This window comes from Myxocyprinus asiaticus, chromosome 12, assembly GCF_019703515.2.
Source record: "Myxocyprinus asiaticus isolate MX2 ecotype Aquarium Trade chromosome 12, UBuf_Myxa_2, whole genome shotgun sequence".
Classification (NCBI taxonomy): domain Eukaryota; kingdom Metazoa; phylum Chordata; class Actinopteri; order Cypriniformes; family Catostomidae; genus Myxocyprinus; species Myxocyprinus asiaticus.
Genome location: NC_059355.1, coordinates 19,833,450 through 19,846,843, shown reverse-complemented (window position 1 = coordinate 19,846,843; position 13,394 = coordinate 19,833,450). Strand labels below are relative to the sequence as shown.

At 35.7% G+C, this 13,394-nt stretch overlaps 1 protein-coding gene across 1 annotated transcript in view; it reads right to left on the bottom strand.

Moving 5' to 3' along the window:
- The window catches only part of rab11fip4b (RAB11 family interacting protein 4 (class II) b), a 45,273-nt gene extending 32,353 nt beyond the window's left edge, over window positions 1–12,920 (bottom strand). The window contains exons 1-2 of the mRNA XM_051712094.1: window positions 12,592–12,920; window positions 150–353 (exon numbers count right to left, since the gene is read on the bottom strand). Coding sequence (XP_051568054.1) covers window positions 150–325 — 176 coding nt within the window. The 5' untranslated portion in view covers window positions 326–353; window positions 12,592–12,920. The remainder of the gene's footprint in view (window positions 1–149; window positions 354–12,591) is intronic.
- Window positions 12,921–13,394: the final 474 nt, after the last annotated feature.

The following is a 13,394-nucleotide window of genomic DNA, read 5'->3' as shown; positions in this document are numbered from 1 at the left end:
GCAGTAATGAGAGAAGAAATGAAAGCTTTTTAGCGAATTGCATTTTATTTTGTTCTTATCAGTAAAATAATGTGGAAAAACATGAAAAAAAAAATCACATCAGTTTATTCATAGAATAGTGCATGTGCAGACATGATAATAGCACTGACTTTTCTCCTGGTAGACAAAGCCCATGCTCTTCCTCTTTTTCTCCAAGTCTTCCTCCATCCGATATCTCCGATGACGTTGCACTCTCTACCGCACTGTCTCTGTCCAACTCTTTTTCTACCCCTTTGCCCTCCTCACCCTCAAGCATTGGGCTCTCCAAACACTCCTGCATAGACATGGTGATTGGTAGCCTGGACTTGTCCTCGCTGTATGTTTAAAAAAAAAAAAAATAGAGATTAAACTGTTAGAATAGTAACACAAAAACCAACCTGACTATACAGTGTATATTTTATATATTCTATGTTTCTTCAACATTGGGCAATTTCAAGTCCCAGGGGTTGTTTTTATTAAAACAAACAGATTTCAATATTTTTCTTTTTGTTATATGAAGATCTCATTAAAATTGAATTGGAAACTTTTAGCAGGATTTCATCATTTATTTTTGGTATTTTTAATGCCTTTTATGTACAGATTTGACTGTTTTAGCCCTGTCCTAGACCCAGACTTTCAATATTTAACAGTGAAAATCCATTATAAACACAAATCTATTACAGAGGGAAATAAACAAATCATATAAATATTTATTGTGGAGAAAAAAAAAAAAAGTCAAAAGGTCTTAACCAAGTCAACAAAAGTGTCAGTAAAGAGCATGTTTGAATTGAAATATGAGACAAATGTTGTTTGAAGAAAATATCACAGAGCACAATATTTTTATTGTGTGTCATTTCCAATCAGGCTGCAATGTTACCAAGTTTTGCATAAAGTGTGCAAATATTATTTAATTGTTTTTAGATTGGACACATTGTTCAGTATGTTAGCTTTAAAATGAGCCATAGCAATGGAGTTGCCAACCTCAAGAACATCGAATATACAGTATCTGTCAGACATCACTTCATATAGCATATAGACAATCTAGAATGTGTGGTCACCTTTTCTGAGTGTAGTGGGCTAGGCTCAGTGGAAAAGGAGCAGAGGGTTAAAGACAATAAGGTAACACTTGAACAGGTCAAATACTACATCACAGCTATTGGCTTAAGTACAGAAATGAAATGGGTCAGGCAGACCAGGTTTCCAGTTTGCACACAGCTGTTCAAGAACAATGGATAGAACTGCCAAAGCATAATCTCTTCCCAGATTTTAATCAATGAAACACTGATTCAATGGTTTCCCAAACTGGCTCTACAACTAACAGTCACTTCTGTCAATTGAGTACACAGCAAGGTGGGTGTGCATGTGAGGAAGAAAGAGCTCTTTAGTATTCTGATGTGCTGAACATGAGGGGGTAGGAATACAGAATGCCACTCTGTGTGTGTGGTCAGGCTGCATGAACAGTGAGTGGTCTTACATACACAAGTGGGCTGACAGACATTTTTCCTCTCCCTCTGTCTCACACACACATGCACACACACACACGTATAAATATATCCAAAGCCCTGCAGAAATGTCCTACAAAAAAAGATGCCAAACCATGACCATCCATTCTAGATGCTAGAAAGTCAGTTGTACATCCACACATTGCTCTGAAAGCATTAAAGAGATGTTCTGCCAAAAATACAAATGTTTTCATCATTTACTCACCCTTATGTTGTTCCAAACCTGTATGACTTTCTTCTGTGGAACACAAATGGAAATGTTGTGCATGACAGACAGCAGTCGTCACATTTCTCTTTTATTATATGGAAAAAAGATGCAATAAAAGTGAATGGTGACTGACATTAACATTTTGCCTTTTGTGTTCCATAGAAAAAAGAAAGTCATAAAGGTATTGGAACAGCATATTGGAACAACATGAGGGTTGGTACATTTTTAATTTTGGCTGAACAATCCCTTTGTTTCAAAGCAATGTCTGGATAAACACTTGAATTTCTAGCATCTACAAGGGATGCTCATTGGTGAAAAATCCCTATAATATGCATAGGCGTAACATGCACCAAGTTCTGTGTCTGGCAGTTGTGGTCAATCTTATAACGCCAAAGCTCTGCATTTCACAGCTGGGATCAAATTAAGTACATAGTCCCAAAAAAATATTTTCACATTCAGAGGAAAAAAAAAAAAAAAAAACTGTAAGATGAGTGTGTTTTCTGATAATGAGAACATTGCTCATTTGAATTTCACCATTCCCTAAATCAGACAACAACGCATACATGCGAATGGAAAAGCATACTGTCTGAAAACATATTCTTTGTGAACTTTTGAGTGATATGGCATGAAATGACTGCACACAATTAACAATTAAGTGAACATTAGTTAGTTAGATTCAACTGTTGTTCTGTGGTCATTTAGAAACAGTCTGTAAACAGAGCATGGACTTCAAATGATAAATATCGCCAATAAATTGCTTGTTTGTGTTAGAGGCAGAGTCAAATAACACCTGGGGAACACTAAATATGAATGATCTGGAGTAAGTAAACTCTACATTCACATTGCAGCTTAATATCTGATTTTTTGCCTTACATCTTATTGTATTGTAAGGCTGTTCACATGGTATTTTAAATGAAGCCCCTATCACATACTGGTCTGAACAGCCAAGGCTCTTAAACTGAGTTGCATAAGTATAACACTACCTATAACAAACTTTGGGATGTTTATCATTATAATATGAATAATGAATTAAATTTTAACATTTTATAAAAAATAAAAATAATTAATTTTTTTTTTACATTTGTGTAGTATTACTTAGGAGCGAAATATATGATAAAATCGAAGGACAGCAGGAAAAAAGGCATAGCATACAGTAATTGTAAACTAAGAAGAGTTGTAATCTATAATTTCAGATTTCCATTGACTTGCTTGCATTCACATTTTGATACTGTTTGTGAAATATAGAAACTGTTTATGCTCGAGTGACGAGTAGAGCACTTACATAAATCTATCTCTGTATCTTTTTATGCACATATTTTACTATGTATAGTGTTAACTAATCACTGATCCCAACTGTTGAGCCTATAATTTATTTTATTTCCTTAAAAAAAAGAACTGATTGCATTAACTAGAAAAGATGACTAACCACTAAAAGCAATGCCAGAAATCAAGCGCACAAATTACAAATGTTGAGTTAGTTTGATGTAAAAAAAAAAAAAAAATCACATAAAACTTGACCTCACACTGAAGGCACACTGGGGAAAAAAAAAATCAAATATGTATCAGAATTATTTCCCCATATGAAAGTGGCCCAGATCAGATTTGAAAATGTCAGATTCAGTGTGCTTGTGGCTGTTCGCATGGTCATCCAATTAACAGATTTGATTTGAGCCACATTCAGCTGCAGTGTGAACGTATCTTATGCGCCAGAGAAACTAGCGTGCAGCCATCTTGAAAATGTCGTATCGGAACTTCCGTTCTAGCGGTCGCTATATAGATATCTATGGTGTTGATCTCAAAGTGTAATTAGCCAGCTAAATGGATTTACAGGTTATAGAGTTGTCAAAAGTTATCATGAGTATTTTAAAGTGTTCAGGGGATGTCATGACAACTGGAAGCAGAGTGGGGAGATTTTAATACAAGAGTACTTCATTCATAAATACACAAGATCCTACCTTCAAGCTGTGGATGTACTGATGTGTCTCTGTGCTCATGAAACTCCAAGAGACAACATAAAGTCATTAAAAATATCTCTGTACGACACCTCTAGCTGGCCATATTTTCGTGTCATTCACCCATCGTGTTATTGTTAAGGCGAGTCGATTATTTGAGCGTTAAACCGGGACGGGGGAAGGGTGCAACTATATTCTATATTTATACATACACACAAACAGATGTGAAATGGTATGGTTTATTTTATATTACTTTTACAACTATTTTAATCACATTTAAGCCTCTAAAAAATGTAGGGTGAAAATTTTACAAAAAAGTACAATTGTAATTTTCTTTAATGTTATGAACTTGCATGTGTAATAATACAAGATGTCACTGTTGGAAATTTCATGTCAACTACACATTAAAAAATTATTAAGTTAAAACCTAAAAATTAAGCAGAATTACACGTATAACAATCAAACGCTTGTACAATGTGTCAGCTGTCTGAATGTTATCTGGTGTCAGAAAAAACGAACATTTAGAGTGACAGAAAAAATACCTCACGAGCATTTTCACGTAGTAAAGGGGGTGCTGTATACTCACACCATCAACTCTTGGGAAAAAATACTTTGTGCTCCCACACGTAATCCATTTTGATCGACTCTTTTCAGCAGCTTCAATACAAACAGGAAGTTTCATGACAAAATTCAGAAGAGCGGAGGGCGGAAAAGGGGCGGGGCTGAATAAGGTAAATAGCCTTGAAAAGTAATGTGAATCTTCTCTAAACACAAAGACATATTCTGTTGCTCTCATTGCATGACTTAGCTGTTATTTAACACAAAAACATTGTTGAGGACTGACTGAGAAACTGTGTTGTTTCTGAAATAGTGATGACTGTTTAATCAAAGGACAGACAGGTGCATTAAGCAGTCACAAATATGCCACCTACCACATTATGTATAATGCATTAAATGGGTTTCTGCAAATAGTTCCAAGGCATCTGTGGTAAATGGGGCTTGAAAACGATATGCTTCAAGATGGCGCCGAGTATGGCTGCTGCGCTCTGACCCAATCTGTATATTGTATATTATTAGGTGTATATTGTGTTGTGTAACAAGATGTGTAAACTGTGTTATGTGTAAATCAGATGTTTATTGTAATTGTCATACAGCTATGTTGCTTGGAACCGCACCCAAGACTTTCACCGACTGTTGCACTTGTGTATATTGTTGAGTGGCAATAAAGGGATTTGATTTGAAACAGTGACTAACATTTTGAACATGTAGAGTGAGCTGGATCTGTTTTAGACAGGTCCAGATGTGGTGCCCCTATTATGACATGACCTGAAACTAAAGTAAAATACACCTTTTCAAGTGTGGACTGATCAAAACACACTGATCTGAGAACAGTGAATACTGAATAGAATGAAAAAAGGGCAAAAAAGGGCAAAAAAGGGTAAGCTTACTGTAAACCCAGTTGTGATTACTGGAAAAATGTGCCTTAATTAAACATTACTTGAAACTCAAATATCCAAGTTCCTTGAACTTTTTTTTAATCCATAGGCTTAAGAGTTTAAAGGAATAGTTCACCCAAAAATTTAAATTCTCTCATCATTTACCCTTATGCCATCCCAGATGTGTATGACTTTCTTTCATCTGCAGAAGTCAAAGATTTTTAGAAGAATTTCTCAGCTCTGTTGGTCCATTCAATGCAAGTGAATCCAAAACTCACATTAGTCAGCATATAAGTAATCCATAAGATTCCAGTGGTTAAATAAATATCTTTAGAAGAGATATGATAGGTGTGGGTGAGAAACAGATCACTTTCACATTCTTCTTCTTGTGTTTTTGGTGATTCATATTCTTCATGCCTACTGCCCCCTATTGGGCAGGGAGAAGAATTTCAAGCAAAACATGACTTAAATATTGATCTGTTTCTCACCCACACCTATCATATCACTTCTGAAAATATGGATTAAAACACTGGAGTCGTATGGATTACTTTTATGATGCCTTTGTGCGCTTTTTGGTGCATAAAAATTTTGGCACACATTCACTTGCATTGTATGGAACTACACAGCTGAAATATTCTTCTAAAAATCATCATTTATGTTCTGCAGAAGGAAGAAACTCATATACATCTGGGATGGCATGAGGGTGAGTAAATGTTGAGAGAATTTTAATTTTTGGGTGCACTATCCCTTTAAGTGTTAATAACTCACACTATAGATAACAAAATTGAGGCTACCGGGATTACCCACAATAACTTGTGCTTGAATTATTTCATTGTTTCCTTGGCCCAAGGGAACATATGGGGGCATTTAAATAGCTGTTTTTAAGAATTCATAGAGGCTTGCGCTCTATTGTTGTATTTAGAGGTAGACTGATGTATCAGCTTTAACAATTAATTGGTGCCAATAGTTGCTTTTTGGAATAATCATTATCGGCAAAAATCACAGAGTCATCTGTGTTTCGGGCTTGTTTATACTTAAAAGTCCTGCGTTATGCACCAAATTGTAATTTTTTTTCTGGTTATTTGGGGAATTTTGGTTGCACAAAAAACTGCATCTGGAATTTTATTCATTTAGGATTTTTGTCTGTCCCTGTCATAGTAAGTAAAGAATAAGACATAGTTTTTAAAATTGATTTATAGAATGTAAAAAAACTATCAGCTGATTAATCAGTTTTCGGCCTTTCCCACCACGTTAGTTATTGGTATTGGCAAATTCCACTATCTAGTTGTATTATTAGGGGTTCAGCACAAAGTACTGAAACCCTATTGTAATTGTTAGGATTTGTATTATAATTATTCTGCCCTAAAACTGACTGTGCAGACCAAACCGTAAGGCCTAAAGTTTTGAAACTTTGGGGAATGGTAATACTCCGGCTGGCTACTTACAGTATACGCATGGACTCGGACTATAATAAAGCCAAATGCTTTTTGGGCCATAACTCCTAAACCATAGGAGTCAAGTGCCTTATATCATTGTAATCCTTGGCTCAAGATGAACAAAATGTCTGTCAAAATGATTTAATTTCTGCCATGACAATTTTTCACCATTCTGGATTTTTCACAAACATACTTTTTCGAAGTAGTGCCAGGTCGAGAGGCGATATCACATTTTTCATGCATGCTAATGGTTGTTCATACCACGGTGTTTCACACAGACAAACGTTATTCAGATCATTTGATAGATCTCCTTATTCTGAATAACTTTGCCTATGGATATCCGAAAACATGTCATCTGGGCAGATAAGTGCCATATCTTATGCTGTTGTTTTGACTTATTGGAAACACTGATGTTTTTTTTTTTTTTTTTAATGACATTACAAATGTTAAGCAAAAATTTGTTAACATTAGACACAATGATTGCTAGTCTGGTAAGGTCAAATGTTGTAAAGTTTTTTTTAACTGCAGGATATTCTGGCCAAATAGACCATGATAGTAACTAATTTATAGATTGTCATTGTTACCAACCAGTGGTCAACATGTGTGTGTGTGTGTGTGTGTGTGTGTGTGAGATTACACAACAATACATAAACCATATCAATAAAATATCTTACATGTTAAGTAAGAAAAAAGCCATCTCTGGGTCACTTTTAAATCCTTTCAGATCTCGGAGTTGTCGCCACCTCTGAAAAGCCAAGCGGATGTTGATTCGAGTTTTATTACGGACTCTGTCGCTTTCCCTTTTTGCTTGTAGACTCTGCTCTGTTCGGGGTTTCTTTGTTTTTACAACCAGTGATTCCCTGGAGGTTTGCCGTTTTGAATGATCCATGGTCAATTTTTCTCATTCGTTGTGACAACATACTTTCAGCTTCAGCTACTCCCACACACACACTACAGTAGCCGGATCTTATTTTCTCTGTGTACGGATATGACGTCAACACGCACAGGCGAATGACGTATATATGCAATATCACACAAAATCCGTCCCGACAGCTCTAAAATATAAATCATTATTATAGGTTTATCAAAGTGTGTTTGGGTAAAGACATGGTTTGGAAGATGGATTTTTGTTGCACTCTCTCATTAATAACATTTTGTTATTAAAAAAGTTGTATTTAGTTACATAGTATAGCTTTAATATCTGTTCCATATGTACTTAAAGGTCCTTAAAACGCTTGAACCTTGTTAATTGCTGATTGCAACTATAGTTTACGTAGTTTTTTTTTTTTTTTGCAAATAGTTGTTTTGTGTGATGTGTGTCCCCTTTGGTCAAGTTGGACCCTGTTAACACTATCTCAGTTCTCCTAGTACATAGCCAACTGAAGTACAGGCATATATGTATTTCTGTGGAGAAATAAGTTTATTTGATGATTGACCTGGAATCAGTTATAATCTTCATTTAAGCGGTTTATTACATGACATTTAATTAATTAAAATGGTTAAATTGAAAACATTTAAATAGTAAATCTAAAAAGTCTAACTGCATCAAGATACCTTAGCTTAAATAGTTAAGTTCATTCTATATGAACACCAAGTTAAGTGAACTTAATTACACAAGTTTTGGAGACACCATTGCTCAATTTAATAGAGGGAACGAATTTCCTCAATCAGTTGAGTAGAGCCAGCTTATTAGGGTTTTCAGTGTGCATGATGACAAACCTTTCTCCCTGCTTCGAACATAATTCTTGGAAAAGTCTTAGTTGTATGCAGGCCAAAACACTACTCCCAAAAACAAGAGACTGGTTTGGCCAGGTATTACATGAACAACAACAAATCTGGAGAGGTAAACTTATGCAATATCACTAAGGAGGCATTACAGAAACATTATCAACAAGCTTTCCCCAGATCAGAATGGCTGCACCTTTATGCAACTAAAGAATGACTCTTGGTTGTACACCATGGTCTTCGGGAGCTTCGGGATGCCTCATGTCTGCCCTTGAACTAAAGACAACCCAGAGCCTTGTTCTCATTTCCATCTTAGGCTCCATTTAACTGCTATCTATCTTGAGAATTCATAGAAATTCTCATCATCAGGTTGTTCCACTCACTAAAGACTCATTAGCCTGTATATGAAAGCAAAGTCTCATGTAGTGCTGCATTTCAAAATCACTCTTCAAATCTTCTGTTCACTAGTATACACATTTAGCAGACGTTTAATAATTTTTTTTGTCTGAGGATGTGTATATTATGTGTGTGTGTATATATATATATATATATATATATATATATATATATATATATATATATATATATGTTTGACATGTTTTTTGAGAATTTAATTGAGTAACTTTACTCTAGAAGCAAAAGGTGTAAAAAAGCACATTGCCTCACACTGACCTAGCCTGACATAAAACTGATACTGCATTTGGGCCTTTTTTATTAAAAATAATTTTAAGTTTTTCTTTAGCAAAAATAAATAAACGGGATTGTCACAAGCAGGACAACTTTTTTCCACAACAAATAACTGATGACGTATTACCAAAATTCAATAGATACTGCACTCTGTACATGACTACTAAAACAACAAAACCTGATTGTTCCACGTGGACAAAAACAGGCTCAAGTGTTTTTGTCACATGAAGGGAGGAGAGGTTACAATGAAGGATAATTATGAAATATTCTTATTGGTCAGCTGTTAGCCCAGAAACTCTTTACGCAATATTAAGTGATCTATGGAAGGAAGCATGATGTCATGGCTAAACTGAATGATAAATGTGTCTTATAATAATTGGTTATTCATTAATAGTTATAATATGTGGATTCTAGAGCAAAATTACATAAGAGATTCAGAAAATATTATCTAATTTTTGCTTAATACTTCGATTTTAATGTTCAGTCACCATGACACATTTATAAACCATGTGATGATACAGTAGCTATGTGTGTAAACGTACATTTTTTACATCACTGCTGTCAAATAAATGTGATTCCAGCAAAGTCAGAGATAATAGAACAAATAGGAAGGATAAGGGAGAGGGACAGAAAGAGGCGCACAAGAAATGAGAACAAGGTAGTGCCAAATATCACACAAGGTAGTGATGAGATGCAATATCGTATTTCTTTTTTCTCACTTTTTTCTATAAGTATGGGTGAAGGTGTGAACTTTCAGACCATTGATTCAGGGCCTGCTCAGCTAAAAGTGTACTAATTTTTAAAGAGACAGAACAGAGGCATCTGAGCATTTGCATAACTGGGTGAGAACAGGTGAGCTGAGCTAGTTAGAATTTCTCTCTTCACGTAAAATGACAAACTAGTCCAGGCCTTCTGTTTAGTGCCTAATATTGCTGTATGTACATCTTCGTCCATTTTCATAGCTTTTTCTTAAATACTACCAACTTGGAATCAGCGTAGTCTTTAAAAACCAAAGAGGCAAACAACTTCTCCGTTTCAGCACGATAACAGTAATGAATCATTCTGATTCACATTTCTCACTCAGCTGAAGAGACAGATCCACTCCTACACACACCCAGGAAAAACTAAAAGATTCGTCAAGGCCCAGATAATACACAGGAACCAATGAGTCACCACCCTGAGAGGCACTGCAGATTTTGCAACCCAAAAAATATACAACGTGCCCAAACTAGTACATTCCTCATGGCAAAAACTCCCTGCCAAGACCAGGTTCACTTCCCAAATTCATAATTACCAGACTTAAGTGTGCAATTTAAAGTGAGAAGGGGATCAGCCAAAAAAATCATAATTGTTCATACAGTGCAATATGTCTCTGTGTATATTGTAAAATGTTCTGTGTAGATTGTGTCTGGCTGCTGTTGCACAGCAATTTTTGTGGGGATTAATTGATTGATGAATACTCTAAATTCTCATGACCCATATCCAGTTAACAAACACAGAACCAGCCTCTGTTTAGAAAGAGATATTGTATTACCAGACCAGTGCTCTGCTGCGCAGCGTGTTGCACATCCAAACCTGCGCTGTGAAAACGCGGTAACTCAAGCCGATGGGCTTTGTGTGAGAGGTACCTTGACACAGAGATACAGAAAAGACTTGAGGGATTTTCAAGAGTACTTCTGACAACACAGTTTAATAAAGCTGAATATTCTTGATAAATAATCTCTAGAATAGCTCAGAATTTACACTTACAAAATAAAATGTAGGTGTTCTAAATTCAAAACTTTAAATTCAAATTCAAAAATGGTCTATTACGTTAATGGTTCTCTTTTTTTCAGAGGTTTTTATTTGAGTGTTTTGTGTGTGAGTATTTTTAAATGACAAGGCAAGTGTGTGAAACTCAAGAGGGCACTTAAATTCAACTGTGCCCTGGTCTTGTTCTATTTGTAGTCCACTTCAAATTGAACTAATTGGGATGGCAGAGAAAAAGACAGATGTCTGTGTATTTCTGTAATGGACCCTTTTCACATTGGTAAAATTTTGTGCGCTAAACTTCCATAGCAGTGAAAGGGAGACCATAGCAAATATTATTATTTTCCCATTTGCTCCAAAAGCAAAATAAAAAGTCCATGATTGCATTTGCATAACTTTCCAAAAAAGAAAGTATTAGAGAGATGTGGATTACAGCAGTCAGAGGAGAGAATGATGTGAAATTTACTGTCAGTTCCTCAGCAGCTGTATTTAAAACCCAAATAAAGCAGTCCTGACTTGTTTTATTTTTGTGCCAGGGTAATATAACACAAAGAATAATGAAATGTAGTATAATTGGTATAAAACTGAAGAGTTTTTCAAAAGTTTGTTTGATTTATGCTGCTAAATAAGGCAGAAATGCATCATTATTGTCTGTGAAATGGGTTCATTCTTTCGAATTATGTCTTGTTGAATGCTTATTTCATTGTATTTTTAATTGCTATTATTATTACAATTACTGCCACAATATTTTTAAATTTCCTGTCACTCTGTGTGTGTGTGTGTGTTATTTGGCAATACTGTATGAGAGAAACAGAGACATTGTTTGGGTGAGGAACAGGTGATATACTGTAACAAATGTTGATGTGAAAGTGTTGATGGGATAGCAAGATGACAGACTGAAACAAACACACACACACACACCAATTTATCCCTATTATCCCTATTAATTACTTTAGAGTTCTCTATGACCTTTTTAAAAATTACAGTATTGTTTGTAAATAAACAAAATTGTAAGAAAATATCATTGTTTGTTCACAGGATGCATGTGCGATTGTAAATGTAATAGTGATCTCTAGCTCAACAGTTCCATCTGCTATCATTGACAGTTGTAATGAGAGGTTTCAACATCCTCTCCTTTTATCTGACACAAACTTACTAGACAATTACAGAGGAGAAATTCCACATGCTTTTATGTTTAAAACACTCACTCGAATCATAATACAAACACCAAGCACATGCTTGCTGTAACTTCTTTAACCTAGAACACATTCTCAATGATCCGTCATGACTCAGGGCTGGTCTATTTACCAAGGAAGGTGTGTTCCGACCTACAAGATGTTTCCAAGAGCACCAACAAATTATTGTCAAATATGTGATAAATACAGAAGTACATTTGTGGCTTATGACAAAAAGAACAAACAAGTTCCATTTATTGAGATTTTGATTGATAAATTCTACAAAACTTAGAATTAGTTCTTTTTATATTGGCACTAATAAAAAGTGCCAATATAACCACAAACAAACTCTGCAACAATTAAAACAGAAATATTGGTTATGTTTGCTGCTACTGAGAAAATGCATGATTAACATCCAAGCTGTCAGCTGCCTTCAATTAACAATTAATGAGTGCAGGGTAATCAGACAGTTTAACAATGAGAGAGGGAGACAGGTACACAAACTAGAGACCAACAAATTGTACAAATGGCAGGAAACATAAACTAGACTTAATGTGAAAACTCACAAATGAGAGAAATTAACAAGAAATCATATGCAAGGGGTGGGCTACACATACAATTCAATAATGAAGTCCTTCACTTTCAAGCATTTGATTGAAAGTCCATTCCTCTTGTCAAACACTATAAAAAGAGCTCATCTTACCCTGTCTCTCAAACTCGAGGGATCATGATCTCTTCCACTCCTCACAGTCCACCGCTACTGTTCACTGCTGTCATTCACTCCACCCAGTTTCCACACATCAATTCAAATTCAACAGGTGAGGCCTTGTCCAGTGGAAGACTCTGTATCAACAGTCCTGAAGTACTGTAATCCACAACCAAGAGAGGGAAAGAAAGTCCTTACACTGACTTTTTGAGCTGTTCACTTCTTTAATGCAGCTAGAAGTTTCTTAAACTTGTGGAAACACAGCATAGCCTAACTCAATTCAGGCTTGCATTCAAAAGCCTCCCTCTCCAAACTGAAATAGGCAAAGACACAGAAGCTCTGACAGCAGTTGTGGGTTTCCAGCCACTCCTACTTACCCTTCTCAATCTCTATGGCTGTTGCCAGGCAACCGGCTTCACAGGGGAGGTCTTGTGGGTGGAGCTGAGAGAGCTGCACTCTGCCTCTTGTATGAAGTATTTGCATATTCAGCTAGACTCACCATGAGCAAGTGCGTTGGCTTGTTGAGAGGCTTGGGGACTTGAAGCAATACAAAAGTCCCAAATTAAGTGAAACTTGTTCAGACCCACTTATAAGATTAATAAAAAATCTTAACACTTTAAAATGGCTAAAAAAAAAAGTAAAAATGAGTCTCTTTCAAAGGATTCCTGAGAACAGAAATGGCATTAAAGGGGAAGTTGAAGAAGATGATTGCAACACACGATGACTGCATGCATTTAAAAAAGCCCCAAACCTCACAATTTCACATCCTTTATACCATGAGCATGTTTGTGGTTGATTCA